The sequence below is a fragment of the Symsagittifera roscoffensis genome, chromosome 3 (assembly GCF_963678635.1).
Source record: "Symsagittifera roscoffensis chromosome 3, txSymRosc1.1, whole genome shotgun sequence".
Classification (NCBI taxonomy): Eukaryota; Metazoa; Xenacoelomorpha; order Acoela; family Convolutidae; genus Symsagittifera; species Symsagittifera roscoffensis.
Window position 1 is genome coordinate 3,958,117 of NC_087064.1, and position 15,532 is coordinate 3,973,648.

General features: G+C 34.6%; 1 protein-coding gene across 4 annotated transcripts; it reads left to right on the plus strand.

The window, feature by feature from the left end:
* Positions 1-769: 769 nt before the first annotated feature.
* Positions 770-14,765, plus strand: LOC134842133 (LIM homeobox transcription factor 1-beta-like). 4 transcript variants are annotated; one of them, XM_063858333.1, is made up of 9 exons: positions 770-819; positions 1,229-1,744; positions 8,398-9,054; positions 9,384-9,495; positions 10,312-10,523; positions 11,544-11,836; positions 12,739-12,891; positions 13,088-13,172; positions 14,119-14,765. In XM_063858333.1, the coding sequence occupies exons 2-9, from the start codon at positions 1,666-1,668 to the stop codon at positions 14,463-14,465; spliced, it is 1,938 nt and encodes a 645-aa protein (XP_063714403.1). In that variant the 5' UTR covers positions 770-819; positions 1,229-1,665; the 3' UTR covers positions 14,466-14,765. The 4 variants fall into 4 exon arrangements, with proteins under 4 accessions (XP_063714403.1, XP_063714404.1, XP_063714406.1 ...); XM_063858334.1 differs by lacking the exons at positions 770-819; positions 1,229-1,744 and adding an exon at positions 1,927-2,155; XM_063858336.1 differs by lacking the exons at positions 770-819; positions 1,229-1,744 and adding an exon at positions 1,929-2,168.
* Positions 14,766-15,532: the final 767 nt, after the last annotated feature.

Consider the following 15,532-nt stretch of genomic DNA (forward strand, 5'->3'; position numbering starts at 1 on the left):
GTCTGAAATGAAAGCTAAGTGGGCTTTTCTATTCACTCAAACAAAATCATATTGATTGAATCATCCGCGAACCATTGTTAAAGAACAGCAGATTGTAAAAAGTCATTCAGAATTTAAAAACCAAAAAAAGAGAGAAAAAGTCAAGTTTAATTTTGTGAAAATCTTTTTCTCAAGATTCATGAAAAGCAAAGATTTCGAAGATTTGATTTTTTTGTTTCAAAAAAGAAAATAAGCTATACCTATTAAATTTTGCAAAATAAAAAAAATGTCTCTTTGTCGGTTACGAATATGAAACAAGCCTCAGCAGTTTTGTGGTCCAAAATTATCAAGTATTCCCAAAATTTTGTGAACTCTGCAGACTTTGATCAGCAGTTTAACACTTGAACAGATTTTTCACAGTAAAATAAAGACAAAAGGTAATCTAGGAGAAAGATTTTTTCGTTTGCAATTACAAAAGTGCTTTTTAAAAATGATTGAGAATGAATTAAAAAGTGTTGTTGATTATAAGAATTTGGTGTTTTGTTTTTTCAGGGACCAAATCAGCATCCGAATTCTCATGCTGTGCTTAAACAGTTTTTTTTTGGTTGATGGAACAAGTTTCGTGTTTTTGGTTGGTCATACGTCGCTGCCAAAACACACTACGTCACAAAACCATCCCTCTTTAATAAACGATATCTGCAAATTTATCTTACTTTAAGTCTTTATTTAGTTTTAGCTTCAGTCACGACATTTTTTTAATAACACATATCTGCGATAAGATATTTTTACCAGAGGCAAAAAGAGAATTGAAATGAATTTTTTCCTTTCAGGGAAAATTTTGTAAGTGTTAGACTCAAGATGAGCAATAATATTTGGTCTTTATTAAATTTTGCCCCAAAATATCCTCTGAAATAGTCTTTTTTAATCCCACTTGATAAGTTCAGACCCACTGACAAAAGAGCATCCAGAGATTAGCCCGGAATTAAACCTTAAGCCCACTTCTATCCTCAGAACTTCAAAATATCCCAAACAAAAAATTTCGAAAAAAAATTCTGGTTTTCAAGAAACTCCCACTGCTTTTCCGGGAAACATACCAAGTGGGTCAGTTATAAAACAGTTTTTCACACCTCTTTCACACCTGCTTTCTAATAAGATCACACCTTTGGAAAGTTAATCTCACAGCATTTTTCGCCATTTACCTGTCAAGACTCGGAAGTTTAACCCAAAAATTTACCCTGAAAATTGCCAGCTTGGCGACAGAAATTACCCGGTCACGCCTTTCATTGCCCGGACCCTGTAGATTCAAAATGAGCGAAATGATCGAAAGGGTAGTTGAAGATAGTAAGTCTCTAATCCTGACTCGCTAATTTTCAGGGCCTGGTAATCATTGTTTATTTACCAATAGGTGATTAGAGGCACACCTGTGAACTAAATAATTGAGAGGCGATTGCTGAAGTTATTAAACTGTGATCTTTCGTAATACATTCGAAACTTCCCATAATCGAAGTGTAGAGTTGAGTTTTTTAGTCGGTTCTAAGATTCTTTGCAATCCATTGGTTCAATTTTTACCCGGAATTGGCATGGCTGGAATCCATGTGTAAAAGACTATAAAGAACAAATCATTTGTTCTGGGCAAAGAATAGTCCAAAATAGCACAGATTTGATTCAAGTTGGGGTTTTCCAGCTATGAAAGATTTAGAAAGCCAAACAAACTCGAATTCGAAAAGACTCAACCCAAATTTGCAGCCCGCTGTCGTTAAACAAGGTAAGTGACTTAAGTTTTATTAAAATTTTTCTAATTTCCTGTTGATATTTGGATATTGCTACAAATAATCTTTATCTCGCGTTTTTATTGTAATATATCAAACAAAATACATGATATGAACTACTGGTCTTAACTAGCATATGTTATCAATTATTAATTTCATTTATTTTTTCCAAAAACAAGTCCTAGCGGATATTGAAATATAACGGGAATGTTAGTTTTGACACTGATATTACTTGTAAGATTACTGATACATTTATTTGAATCACTTTTTTTTTCAAATATTCAATTCTCGAACAGTGCCTCATTTTGCTTTTTAAAATTTATATCACAAAAATTTGAATCACTTCAACAATTTTTGAACGATGCAAATTGAAATTTTCTTACTGGCTTCGAAGATTTGGCATACAGGTAGCTTTCTCAAGTTAGTATGAGTTAAAAAAATAAATACTTTTTGGCTTCGTTTGAGAGAGTTTTTCATGCTATGAGCTTTACCACGCCATTTTTTTGAATTTTGAATTTTGAACAGTGGGCTTTAGCGATTGATTTTGAACAGAATTTAATTTGTATCCTTTATTTCTATTGAGGAAAAAAGAGCTTGATAACTTTCCACAGAAAAAAGATTTTGTTAACTATACCCCCCCATCCCCTATGGTACCTTGTAACGAATACCCCCCCCCCCTTTAAAGAAAGAAATGAAGGAACAGTTAAGCATATACGAATTTTGTACCTCGTTAACTATTCCCCACCCCTGTTGCAATGGGGGGGGGGGGGGGGTAATGGTTAACAATATCCCAGAAAAGTAACACGCCATTTTTGGTTCCATTTTTTGGGACCAAGAAGTTAGAGATTTCTTTGTGAAGAAACAAACTACTTTTTTAACTAAAACAAAATGAATCAAAATCAATCTTTTTCACGAATATCATGATATTTAATGTAAATCCTCAACCAGTGATCTTTTCAACTTTGACTTAAGATCTCGATAACTTCCGGTAACATAAAATTTATGTACCAAAATGGTATTTACGTATTCAAATTATGTCTGGTGAAAAAAAATATTACGATCGCAAATATTTAAATTATCAGCTACAGACAGTACGAACATGTATCAACCCAGTTTTTGCGAATCGCTGGTTGAGGATTCAAATTAAATATTAAGATACTCATGAAAAAGATTGATTTAAAAAAGTTGTTGCTATTTAAGCACAAAAAATACAAAATTGCATTACAAGTGTTTCAAAAAGAAATCTTTTACTTCTTGGACCCAACAAATAGCTTCTGATTTAAATCATTCCAATCTCCTTTGAATGTTTTTTTTTCAGTTCGTTTGTTAAAACTTTTTTTATATTATATTAATTTTCTAGAGCACATTAGCATGCTTGTTGAACAAAATTACCTAAAAACTATCTAAAACTTTTCAACTACACGAAAAATACAAAAGAAACAATTCATTATTTCCCAGAAATTCTAGTGTTAAAGTTTCCGGTGTTAAAAAAGCGACAAACATAATTGTCGACCTTTTTGTAAGTCGATCAGAAAGATTTTTTGAGCGCTGCCAGAACACTATAAAAACTTTTTTGACAAAAGTTTCTGCGCCGCAGGCAGTTTTTGGGAAAAAAACACAGTTCAAAATGCCGTTTCTGGCCACTTTGTGGATTTTTTTGACCAAAAAATTGCAATTGCAATTTTTAGCGCGCTTCCTCCTTCAAATTAGTAAATATTGGCAACCAAGGCGCCTCTAAAAATCATTGAGATTGATCGCGGAAAATGGATGTCAAAAAATAATCCAATGCATGGACCCTTTGGTTGTTGAGGGGTTCGACTCCCTGCGAAGGGCTTCCAACAAAGACCCCCCAAGTCCCACAAATCCGACCCCCCCCCTAAATATTTGCTTGCGGTGGTTTTTTATTCAGACCAGTTTCGTCTTTTATCAAAAATGTTTTAACCGAAATTAGGCCATTTTTCAGTCTGGCAATTCTCGATACCATCTGAAAGATACCGATGTAGAAAATATTCAAAATTATGCTCAAACAATTAATATTTTTTCTAAAGGTTCTTTTTCATGAAATTATGGCAATTTGTTAATTTCGAAACATTCATATCTTATTTTTTCGACCAATAACATCCACCAATTTTTTCTTCTCGATTTTGGCTTCCTCAAAAAAACTCATTGAGGATCAAGTGTGGTATCAAATTAAAGCCCTTTAGGTCATGATCAGGCGCGGGTTCTAGGGGAGGGGGGGGGGCGTATTTTTAAAAAAAATTGATAATTGTCGATTTTTTTAGGTCGACCAAATCACTATAAAGAACCTATATGAACCAAATTTTCTGCGCCACAGGCAAGTTTTTCAAAACACAGGACAAAACAGGCGTTTTTACGCACTTCTTTGGAAAATTTTGACAAAAGAATTGCGCTTTTCGGATCGCGATCCCCCCTCAAAATTAGTATAGGTTGGCGTCAAAGGCACTTTTAGAAAACTTTTAAGGTTAGTCTGCCGAAAATGGGCATCTCAAAAAAGTACATTTGGATCGGCAGTGGGTCGAATCCCAGAGGGAGGGCGTCCACCCCCTTCCCTTCTAAATCGGCCACTGTTCATGATTTAGATTCCGAAAAAAAAACTATTTAAAAAATGCTCTCAGTATCAAGAAAAATTAGTCTAATTTTTTTGGTTTTCAGGCTACTGACTGTTATTTTTCTAAATGAAATTTCTAGGTTTTCTGGTATTTTAAGAGAAATATCTGTTTTTTTACTGGTGCAAATGACTCATTAACCAATTCAGTCTCCAGTAGCTAAAAGAACTTTCAATTTATTTTTGTTCTTTATTTTTTTTTGCGTAGTCAGAACATTCTGGACTAATTGCTCAGCAACTGGTTATTTTTTTCTAAAGAACGGATTGCGCTGATGTTTTCCCCATCGCAAAAAGCGATCCGACGACGCAGGTCACAAAGTTTGTACGTGGTTAATCGTTGAATTAATCTTCTTAAGGGTGAGAATTCGTTACTATTTAGAATAGAAGAAAATTGTTAAAATTCAAAAGATCAAAATGAAATGGAAAGCAACTTCCATTAGAATCAATGATGTCCATTTAATTTTTAAAAAAATCGAAAAACTTTAGTGAACTTGAATTTTTTTGTCAATTTGAGTTATTCTGAATTCCACTAAAAATTCGCTGTGATTTTCTGTTCTTGATTGAAAATTTTTCCATCCATCTTCCAAAGTATCTCTAATACTTTAATACTCTCGATGAAGACCTGTCAAAATATTGAATTGGGTGGCGATTTAAATCTCTTATTGGGTGACGTTGACTTTTATGCTTAGGCGTTCTTATCGTCTCATTCTTACGCCCGGTAGACAAATACCCGGTATTACTCTAAATGATTAGACACCGTATAAATATATCACTTGAGTTATCCCATCAACGGGCTATTTTGAAGACTGGATTATTTTAATTGGGGAAAAAAGGAGAGCATTGGGACAAAGTGGAAAAATTAGATAACTAATTTTAACAAAATTATCCAGACTGAATTTGCAAATTTGCAAAAAAAGTTGCGTCTACAATATCGTTCTGTTTGAAGACAATAAATTATTAACGGATATTAACTTTTGTCTGATATGCCTGCAAGTTTTATTAAAAACATTTGAGAATATGTGATTTTTTTAACTTGTAGAAATTTACAATCTCGATTTTTCTGGTCAAAAGGAAAATGGAAGGCTATGATTTAGTATTGTTGAATGTTCGTTCTATTAAAAGCAGTGTTTTATCGATTTTTTTTGGAGGAGGAGAGGGGGAGTTTTTTCAATTTTGTCGACGCGCACTTCAGCCAGTCATTTTTATATTCTGAATTTTCGCGAAGCACAAAAGGCGTCTTTTTTGTAAATTTAAGAGGGCTTGAACAATAAATCCATTTTTTCAGAGAGTGCATTTTGCTCCAAAGACTTCAAGCCAAAGCACCCCCCCCCCGTTCAACTTACAGCCCCATCATCCCCCCCCCCCCCCGCAAAATGCGCTGCTGTTGAGAAATGAGAAACGTTTTTTTTTAAATTTCCTAATAGAGATTGGTTCTGTTGTTCTCTTGAGCAAGATATATGCCTCTAAGACTGGGACTGGACACCCAAACGGGGGCTAAGTAGCTAATCCTGCCCTCCTATCAGCCAAGTTCAATCTGGCCAAAGAGGGACTCTTCATTCGCTCCTATCAGATCTCTAACAGCAAAATCGGTTTCTTAATCGTGTTTCTATTATTTCAGATTACCAACTGCCAAAACCCGCCGCAACTCCGGCTCCCAAAAGCAAACAGCCTCCGTATTAACTTTGCATTACTACTGCATTAGATCTGGATTAAAGCACAGCTTGGGCTTAATTTGGGCACAGCTGGGTTTCGATCGGGTTTAATCCGGCGAGGCCCGGGACTTCTGCTGAGCCGGGCGCAACTTTACAGTTCGGGTTCCAAACTTTGTCAGAATCTCTTGTTAGACTTCACTGAGGGGATTTGGGTTGTAGAATTAGTATTACTTACTTGCTAAGTCTGCGGGTGATTGTAAAACGCGTTGCCTCTGTGATACCTCGCAATTGAATTAGGTTGCAGCATTCGTTTCGAGTCAATTAGCAAAGCCTGCCGACTTAAGTCACTTGCACGTGTTTAAGGGCGAAGGATCTGGCGCTTGAAATAATACCTGCCTTTTCACAGAGTTCTAGACAGATCGAAAGCAGATGTCTTATTCGTATCTGTGTACTGCATTTTCTCAAGGGTATAGTTATAAAATCTGCCCGAATATGCCATGGTATAAAGTAACTCCCAAAATTAGGATCACTTTTGACTTAAATTAACACCTGGGGTATCGTAAAAGTATGGATTGAGTTTAAGCAGTTGTCAGTTGTATTGTAGTAGATTATATATATTGTGAATGTGGGCGAAAGCCGAAATCAAACATAAATTTTGAAATTTTTCGGTTCACTTTTTGGGATTCGAAACCTTTTTTCGTCCCGTATTAAAAAAGGGAGGGGAAATTTTTTAATATCAAATGTTGAATTAACTCTTTGTAAGGGTGTTTTTTTCTTATTTTAGGTACCATAAGAGGGCAAATAGTTGAAGATATCTATTGCTCTTTGACAAAACCAAACGATTGACAAGTAAATTTTTTAATTAAGTTCAATTACGATTTGCAATTACGTTCAATAAGATTGATAGTTTCGTTTTCCGATCTGTTTTTTTTTTGTTAATTGGAACTTTTGTTCTCGATTTTCCCCTTGTTTCTTGTTAGCTTTATGTACATGGTGGCTAATAAATCAAAAACTTAACTTCAAACAATTTTCGAAGATGACTTTCGCGTATTTTTTAGTGTCGTCTTCGTATTTCTCTTATATGCTAGTTTGGGTTCTATAATATTGGTTACAACACAATAAGTTTTAAACTGAAAAGTAAAAAACTAAAAAACGGCAAAATATTAGTAATTCTGAACAAAACTAGGCTGAAAACAAACACTTTTTACAAATATTTTTTCGTTTCTAGATCTGAAGTCGTTCACAGCCTAAAAAATTGTTAAGCTATTTTTTTCTCGTTGCATTTTGAGAGTTAATTAAACTTTATTTTTCCCCTTGTCTTTTGTTATAGTTGACTTTAATTCTGTAGGATCTCCTGAGAAGTCTAGCCGTGATCGTCAAAATCACTTGAATCTAACAATCCAACATAACAGAAGCCATTAACTCTCCCAAGGAATTAAAAACAGTTATCCCGCGGATTCTTTTTTCCACCTTGGACGGTGAGAGCGGGACTCGAACTGTTTGGAACCCGTTTCCTGAGAGCCCTGTTTTCCATAGTCAAGTGTGCGAACGCTATCTTTCATTGCGACCTTTTGAGACTCTTGAATCGCTAAGTTATCCTTGTAATGTCGGCTCAAAACAACAAACAAGCACACCGCAAGAAAAAATAAACATTGTTAACATATATCTGTTTTTAAAGGAGTATTGAAAATTTTCGGTTTGAAGAAAGATTTACGGGATTTTTCTGTTTAGAATGCCACTGTTGTGCTAAGTCTGGATTTAAATGTCCAATAGGTCCACATCAAAGCTCCTCCAGTTACAATTTACAATAGTGTCCAAACAGATTGCGTCGACCAATCAGAGTCGAGATTCGGAGCTGTAAATTACAGATCGATTAAGGGGCAGCATCGCTTTTTGCTTTTTTATTTCTGCCGGCCATTTCACAATTACTCCAACCTACTTTTCAGCTGATATCAAAACAAAGAAAAAGCAACAAAAGCTAAAACTTTAATTCGATTTCTCAAAAAAAAACATTAAAAAGAGCTCATAACTTCTATATTTTTCTCCAAAGTTTCATCAAAATTTTAAATTTTGATAACTTTGCGAAGTTACTTGGGCACTTTTAAGGTAATTTCCTTTCCCAATACTTGCTATTGTTTTTCAAGTGTTCATTCCATTTTTTGTCAAAATACTCAAAAAAATACAATTTTCAAGTATTCCGGTTCTAGGGTCGCAATTTTTCCCTTTTGAAAGACTTTTCTTTAAGATAAGAGTCAACCATTCCTATAAATCCTTGCAACTCAAATCTTTAAAAATAAATTAAATTGCCCCTTTTCAAAAGTAGCAGTTTTTAAAATATAACAAAATTTATAATGTCCTTTTTTTGTTGAAGAACTGGAATTGGCTGAAACTTTAAAACCCAAACCGAACATCAAATCGGAACCCACGGATATTGAATTGACAGGAGAAGTCGTGACGTCACAGATCAAAAAGGAGAAAAAGTCGGAAAACTCGAGCCCAAACACCTCGTTTCCGGGTAAAATGACTGTCATCATGTCCGAAGACATTAGCATCTGGTCTGACAAGCATCAACAAAATCATTCCATTATTGGTTCACAGAGCCTAAGCGAACTATCTTCTGATTTCGTGCCTCCTAAAAACAACTTAGCTATGAACAAAATCCCGACAGCAAGCAACTCTGCGAATAGTTTTCAACCGACAAACCCTTGTTATCCATTAAGCAGGAGTTTTCCGCACATTGGGTTCCCTTCAAATCCTTTGGGTTCTTTGGGACCCATTAAGTCATTGGACTCATCAGCATCATCGAGTATGAAAGAAAACCAAAGTTTCCACCAAAATATGCCCAGAAATCATGCAATAATTAATCGTCAGAATCAGAGTATCAGCGCAAAAAACAACAATAATAACAACAACAGTATCAATCAGAATGAGCTACCTTGTCATCTGGAACCGCAAGGCTCTTCAGGAGTTGCTTTCTGCGAAGGATGTGGTTTGGCAATTGAAGATCGCTTCATGCTTCAAACAACTGGTAAGCTCAAGTTATAACAAATTAAAGTTCGCTATTTCTCTTTCTTGATTTCATTTTATTGCATAAAGAAAATAAAATTTAAGGTTTGAATTCCATTTTGAATGAAAATTATCTTCATTCTCTTTACCGATGAATGAGCCACTAGAAAAAAATCATTGAAATTAAATATTCTTCGAAAAAACTTTTTTACTTTGTTACGTTATCCATTCTCTAAGCAATATAGAAATTTTACGAAGCCGACCAACGATTTCTAAAATCAGTTGCTCTAAGTCTTTCAACATTCCAGATTCCTGAAACTGATCGTTGTACATAATTCTTTTATTTTTTAGACCGTCAGTGTTGGCACGAGAAATGTCTCAACTGCGCCGCTTGTGGGTGCAAACTCGATCACACTTGTTTCATCCGGAATTCGCAGCCATACTGCAGAAAAGATTACGAAAGGTCAGTTGTACTAAAAATCGAAGGGTATGGGGTTCAAATCCCGATCATGGCTTCTTAATCACAGTTAATTTTAACATCTTGGTGATAAAATCACAATTAAAAGCTAGCTTGCATGAGAGTCTTAGCTTATAAAAATTAAGAATTTCGCGGTATTTGCGCAACTTCATCACAGTAACTCTGCAGTTTTTATGACATGATCTAAAACGGTTTTACAGTGTTTTCGAGAGTGTTTCAAAATGGTTTTATGCTTTTTCACGTAAACCCGATAACATAGTTTTCTACTCATACAATGGCTCGAATGTTTCATGATTTGCATTTTTCTCATTGCGTTTTTTTAAAGTAAATAAACGTTAAAAAAACTTCATTTCATCAGGTATTGCGATAAACGCATGCTAAGTAGTGCCCTATTTGGAAAGATTAATTTTGTAAGTTCAATTTAGATTAAGTCAAAATGTAACTACTTAATGGTTATTTCAACATATAAGACCACCCTTATTCTGATTATTGGTATCGGATTAAGTTCAAGCGTTAATTGTCTAATGAATTTTTGGTTTCCCCACCTTAAATAATTAACCAATCGACCATGCTGTGTTTATTTAAGGCAAAACATTGAACTCTGTTGTTTAATTGCCCGCTCTTTCAAAATTTTAATAAAACTTGCCATCGAAATTGAAAAACAAGCATCAATTTGTTTCTTATCAGTCATTTTTCAAACTTCGATAAAACATTTCTCAAAGTTTAATGTAAAACTTGAGCAATTTGGGAAAGGATTTGAGCAATATTTAGGATAGGAACTAATAATGATTTTCGGTTTAGTTTGGTGTCGGGTAACTGCACTGGATGTGAGCTGAAGATAGCCTCGACTGAGATGGTTATGCGTGTGGCCGATAATATCTACCATCTCAACTGTTTCTCCTGCTCAGTATGCCGAATAGTGCTGAGAACGGGAGACCAGTTTGTGCAAATAGAGGAACAACTTTACTGCAAAACAGATTTCGAAAAACAATTCCCTCAATTCGCAATGCCAGGTGAGCTCACTAACTAACTGACTCTCGTACATTTAGCAGCGGCGATGTTTAAGTGACAAAGGTGGTCGTTGCCTCTCAGTCTAAAGGTCGAAGGTTCGAGACCAACCGTTATCAGTGATCTTACTTACTCCAGCGTAACTCCAGGCAAAACTCCAGGCAAAAATACTCCAGCGAAAACAAATTAACCCAAGAAAACTGTTTTGGATTTTCTAAAAAAATTTTAAAATTACTTTACCCCCTCCCCCCCAATCCAGCTCTTGGTCTGAAAATTTTAAAATTGCGTAAAAAACGAGATTTTTTGAAGAAGTTTAAAGATATGTAATAATAGGTAGTTTCGATTTTTCTGTCATGATTCATTTAACTTCTTTGATTCCCTTACCTTAGCTGAATATATTTCAAAAATTGGCTGTAAAAAACTTCAAATCAATTTCAACAGACATAAGCGGCAATTATTCAACCCTAATTCAAAAAACTGTGAAAATTTATTCAATGTAAATCGCGCCGATTATCTGATTAACGTTGAGCTTCGTTTAGTCTGTGAATTTTCTGGCAAATTTTCAGCCCTGTTTATTAATTTTGATAAATCATCTCCCGTTCCTGGCTGATATAAGTAATGAAAATGAAAAAAGTTGTCTGGATTTAATAAATCTCGCTTATTGAAAAGTGGGGTTAACTTTTCATGGGAGAGATTAGTGGGTGGAAACGTTACGGGCTTTCAACTTTTTTGTCTCGATAAATCCCTTATCTTTATTTTTGAAGCCTGCTAAATAAAGAAAAATGTTTGTATCTATTTATATCACGTACGAAACCCTAACGGCTATTTTGCCAGGGTTTTGACTTCAGGAAAAACACTTCCACAAAAATCTTAACATTCCACAAGTATCGAATTGCTTGTTTGTCTAGTTTTGAAAAATACAAAATTAAGATCAAGTAATTTAACGAGTAAGAGTTGATCATGACTTGTATGCTGGAATTCAAAGTGAATAGCAAAAATTTAAAGTATCCATTTTCTGTTTTCAGAAAAACAATCATCATCCGAAAACGACAACAGTCGAAAATTGTTCGATTCAATAGCCGAGAACGAAGGAAACTCGTGTTCCAATCAGAACTCAGATGCTTCCGACCCGAACTTAATGGACCACTTGTTCAAAAGTGAGCATTCGAATCACGAGCACGAGAGCGATCAGATCAAAACCGAGACGAACAGCGACAACGAACTCGACTCGGAGCCGAAAGACGACTCGGATGACGAAGCAGATCTGGAAAATTCCAAGGACAAAAACTCTTCCATTCAGCAAAAACCATGCAGAAAAGTACGTAAAATTTTAAAGTAATTAAATGTTTTTGTCTTTCTTAAGCTTAAGTCTTAAATTAGAAAATTCGTTTTTAAACTTTCCATGCAGAAAAATGTTTTAGTTTTTTTTTCGTTTTCTTAATCTAAATTTTTTGATTAGAAAGTTCATTTTCAGTATATGCATCTCAAATGATCATCAGAATATGAAATGAAGCTTGTATTAGCTAGTACATATTTTTGCCAGTTAGTTTTAGTAATTACACTTTTAATTAGATTTCTGATTAACTTGAGAAAAGTTGTCCACTGCTTTAATTTTCCGGGTCCAGTTTTTCACCGGATAGTGAACTGGCAATTTCACGCAACTAACTTTTCCTTCTTTCACTCGTTTTGGTAGGCGTCAAAGAGTAATTATTCTTCAAAAAAAGTCACTCAGCCTGAAAATCTACTTTTACGCTTCGATTCAGATATCATCAAGTCCCCCTAAAAACGCCTTTTTGCAAACATATTTTTTGAACACGAGAAACTAAAAGAGTCGTAAGCAATGCAGACTTTTACGGAATTAAAATTTTGGCTCTACCTAACAATTGCCCCCCCCCCCCCCCTTTTAAGAAAGGGGGCAATTGTTAAGTAGATTAAAATAACGCATTTTCGACCAATCAGAATGCAGCAAAATTTTAATTCTCAATAGAAAGCTCAGTGCTAATTTACTGCTTTTATTAATAGGGGTGGCAATTCTCGAGTAGATACCAAAGGGGGGCAATTGTTAAGTAGATCCAAAATTTTTCATAGGAGATGCTAGAAAGCATAATTTCATTTCTGAAAAAAAAGTGCAATTTCTACATATTTGGTGATTTAGAAGATTTGTTAAAACTATTTTGGACCAGAATTGTGTATAATATTGTTGTTTTTTTGTTGTTTCAGCGTGTCATTCTTACAACACAGCAGCGCAGGGCCTTCAAGGCGGCATTTGATCTTTCGTCTAAGCCGTGCAGGAAGGTGCGTGAACAGTTGGCAAGAGACACTGGACTGAGTGTACGTGTGGTACAGGTGTGGTTCCAGAACGAAAGAGCCAAGGTCAGTGCATTCAGCCGACACTAATTTAGGCCGAATGCGATTATGGAACATTTAAAAAAAAAAATCTGATACTATTTCATATGCGTAGCTTTCAAGCTTTTGAAAAAAATGAAGTTCACAGGAAAATTTGAAATTTTTAAATTTCTCTCAAATATAGAAAAATGGATAAATTGAAATTTTTTTTTTTCGTTTTCAGGTGAAAAAATTGGCCAAGAGACAACAACAGCAACAACACACTCACTTAGAATCGGGACTGGGTTCTCCACACTTAATGGATGATGGTGAGTTATATCATTATTTATATTTTTACAACTAATTAATTGATTAACTATAGTCTCCATGAGCATTTGTTACTTTCCTTTTCATTTTTATTCTTTAAAAAACTGAAAGGATTAACGAATCTTAGATTGTTTTTAGAAAGCGAAAGTGCTATTTTCTATTATTTGCTAACTAAGTCATCTTAATCTAACACGCAGTGCTTTTTCAGCCTTTTTTCACATTGGCTGTCATATTCCAGAAAAAATGATCCGAGGATTATCCATGAAAAAACATATTTTCCGTTTTTTTTTCAGCATGCAAGTAAAAACATGAAAAGAACAAGAGCTTTATCCAGATGTGTTTTGGCAAACAACCTCTTCCCAGCAAATTTTTCAAAGCAAACAAATTGCATCTAAAATTGAGCTTTCAATTAAATTTAACTAACAAGGAACAAGTGCTAATAAGTATAGGGATTGAAAAAGCAAAATGTTTCGTTAAATATACAAACGAGAACAAAATGTTGAAATGTCTGTTGACCAAAAATAAATAAGAAAAAAGTTTGTTCAGAGTACACTAATTCATGGGCGGACTTAGAACATTTTCAAAAAAAAATAGGCCATTTTTTGGTTGTCCACCAAACTAGCTGATTTTTCCAAACTCCAAAAAAACTAAAAAGCAAATTTCTGCACCGCTGGCAAATTGGTAAAAAACACCAAAATTGTTTTTTTTTATAGAAATTTCGCCCAAAAATTTCGCCCAAATTTCGCATTTTTTGACTCGATTCCTCCACCCACCACATCAAAAAAAGTACACAATGATCTCTTTGTTTGTTTATCTTAGCTTTAAAGTAAAATCTTTTGATGAGCTGTTCAATAAATATAACTTTACAAGCAAAAGCATAAACTCATTTTTTGGACATAAGAAAATTTAAAAAATCATAAAAGGGTTTATATTTGAAATTTTTTTCAGGTCAGTTCAGCGTCTTCATTCCCAACGAGGCTGGATTTCTGCCCCCTCAACTAGACGGAAGATTCTCTTCTCATCTTGCTCAATCAAATCACATAATCCATCCCGAGGGGGGACTTTATTCTCTCCCGCCGGGACTGAACGACATGTACCCCGTATGCTCTGGTCCCCCCATGGGCGGTGGAGGTCAAATTCCGAACGAATCCGAGTTCATAAACGCCACTTCGGATTTTCCCCAAATTCTAGACATGAAAGAATCGGAAATCTACAACTCGATGAAATTAGCCAATCAGATTTCGCACCCGGTTGACAAGCTCTATTCAATGCAGAATTCTTATTTCACGTCGTAGTAAAAAAGACAGTTTGAAACGTGATCGGTTTTCGTGAATAACTTTTCTCCGAAGTCACTCCAATATTCAATTTAAAGGCGCCAATATTTTTGACAAAACTCATCTTTAGAGATAATAAACTCTTAATAATTTAATAAATTTGTTTTGTTTTGGATAGAATATAGGTTATTTTTCTTGGTGTTGAATGCAATTAATGTTTTAGCAGCAAAAGCAGCAAATCAATCGCATTTAGTTGAGCAAATTTAAGTGCTATTTTTATGTTTCTTTTCTAGATTTATTCAATTAAAATTTATTCTGAAATATTTTATTACTGAAACTTTCTGGATAGGCGAAAAAAATTTGGATTCATGGCAGTTGTAAGCAATCTATCAGTTTCGTTCAATGTTCACAGAAGCTAAAACTTAAGCAAGAGGAAAAACGCTCAACGTTAAATGGCCTGAAAACAAAATATAAGATTTCATAAAGTTTTAATTCGCGGATATTTAGTCCGCCAATCTTGTATTCTGAAAGTTGGCCCTAAAAATTTTATTTTTTAACGACTTTCAGCAGCGAGATTATTTAGTGTATTGTTACAGATTAACTTCAAAGATCGAATTAAATTTACTCAAAAACATGTTCCAAACCGAAAATGATCGACGTTCAAGGCATATAATTGAACAGAACATTTCACAGGCAGTTAATTTAGGAGTAATGATTGGTCAAACTACAAGACTGAATTTGGCAAGATTTTTAACATTTATCTGTAACCCCTTTTATCATTTCAAAATTATTTGATTCCAAGTACTTCACTAACTTTCAAAAAACGCAAAACGCCTCATTTAAAACTTGATACTCAAGATAAAAAACTCTCGAAGTTTTTCGTTTGTAGTCAAACACATCAATTTTTTCTCGGAAAAAAGGTCGAGACAAGCTCAATTGAATTCAATCAAACTTATTTTCATCACCAAACATAAAGCTGTTTTGAATCATCGGCACACATTTTTTTCAGTGCGTTTGGAGAACAGAGAACAGGGTCTTTTTAGTGCGTTTGGAGAAATCAGTTTGTCCGACCTAGAAAGAGCTATTGC

Coding starts and splice junctions, on each gene's coding strand:
- LOC134842133 (XM_063858333.1), top strand. CDS start 1,666: ATGAAAGATTTAGAAAGCCAAACAAACTCGAATTCGAAAAGACTCAAC. Junction 9,055..9,383: donor CTTCATGCTTCAAACAACTG/GTAAGCTCAAGT, acceptor TTTATTTTTTAG/ACCGTCAGTGTTGGCACGAG. Junction 11,837..12,738: donor AGCAAAAACCATGCAGAAAA/GTACGTAAAATT, acceptor TTGTTGTTTCAG/CGTGTCATTCTTACAACACA.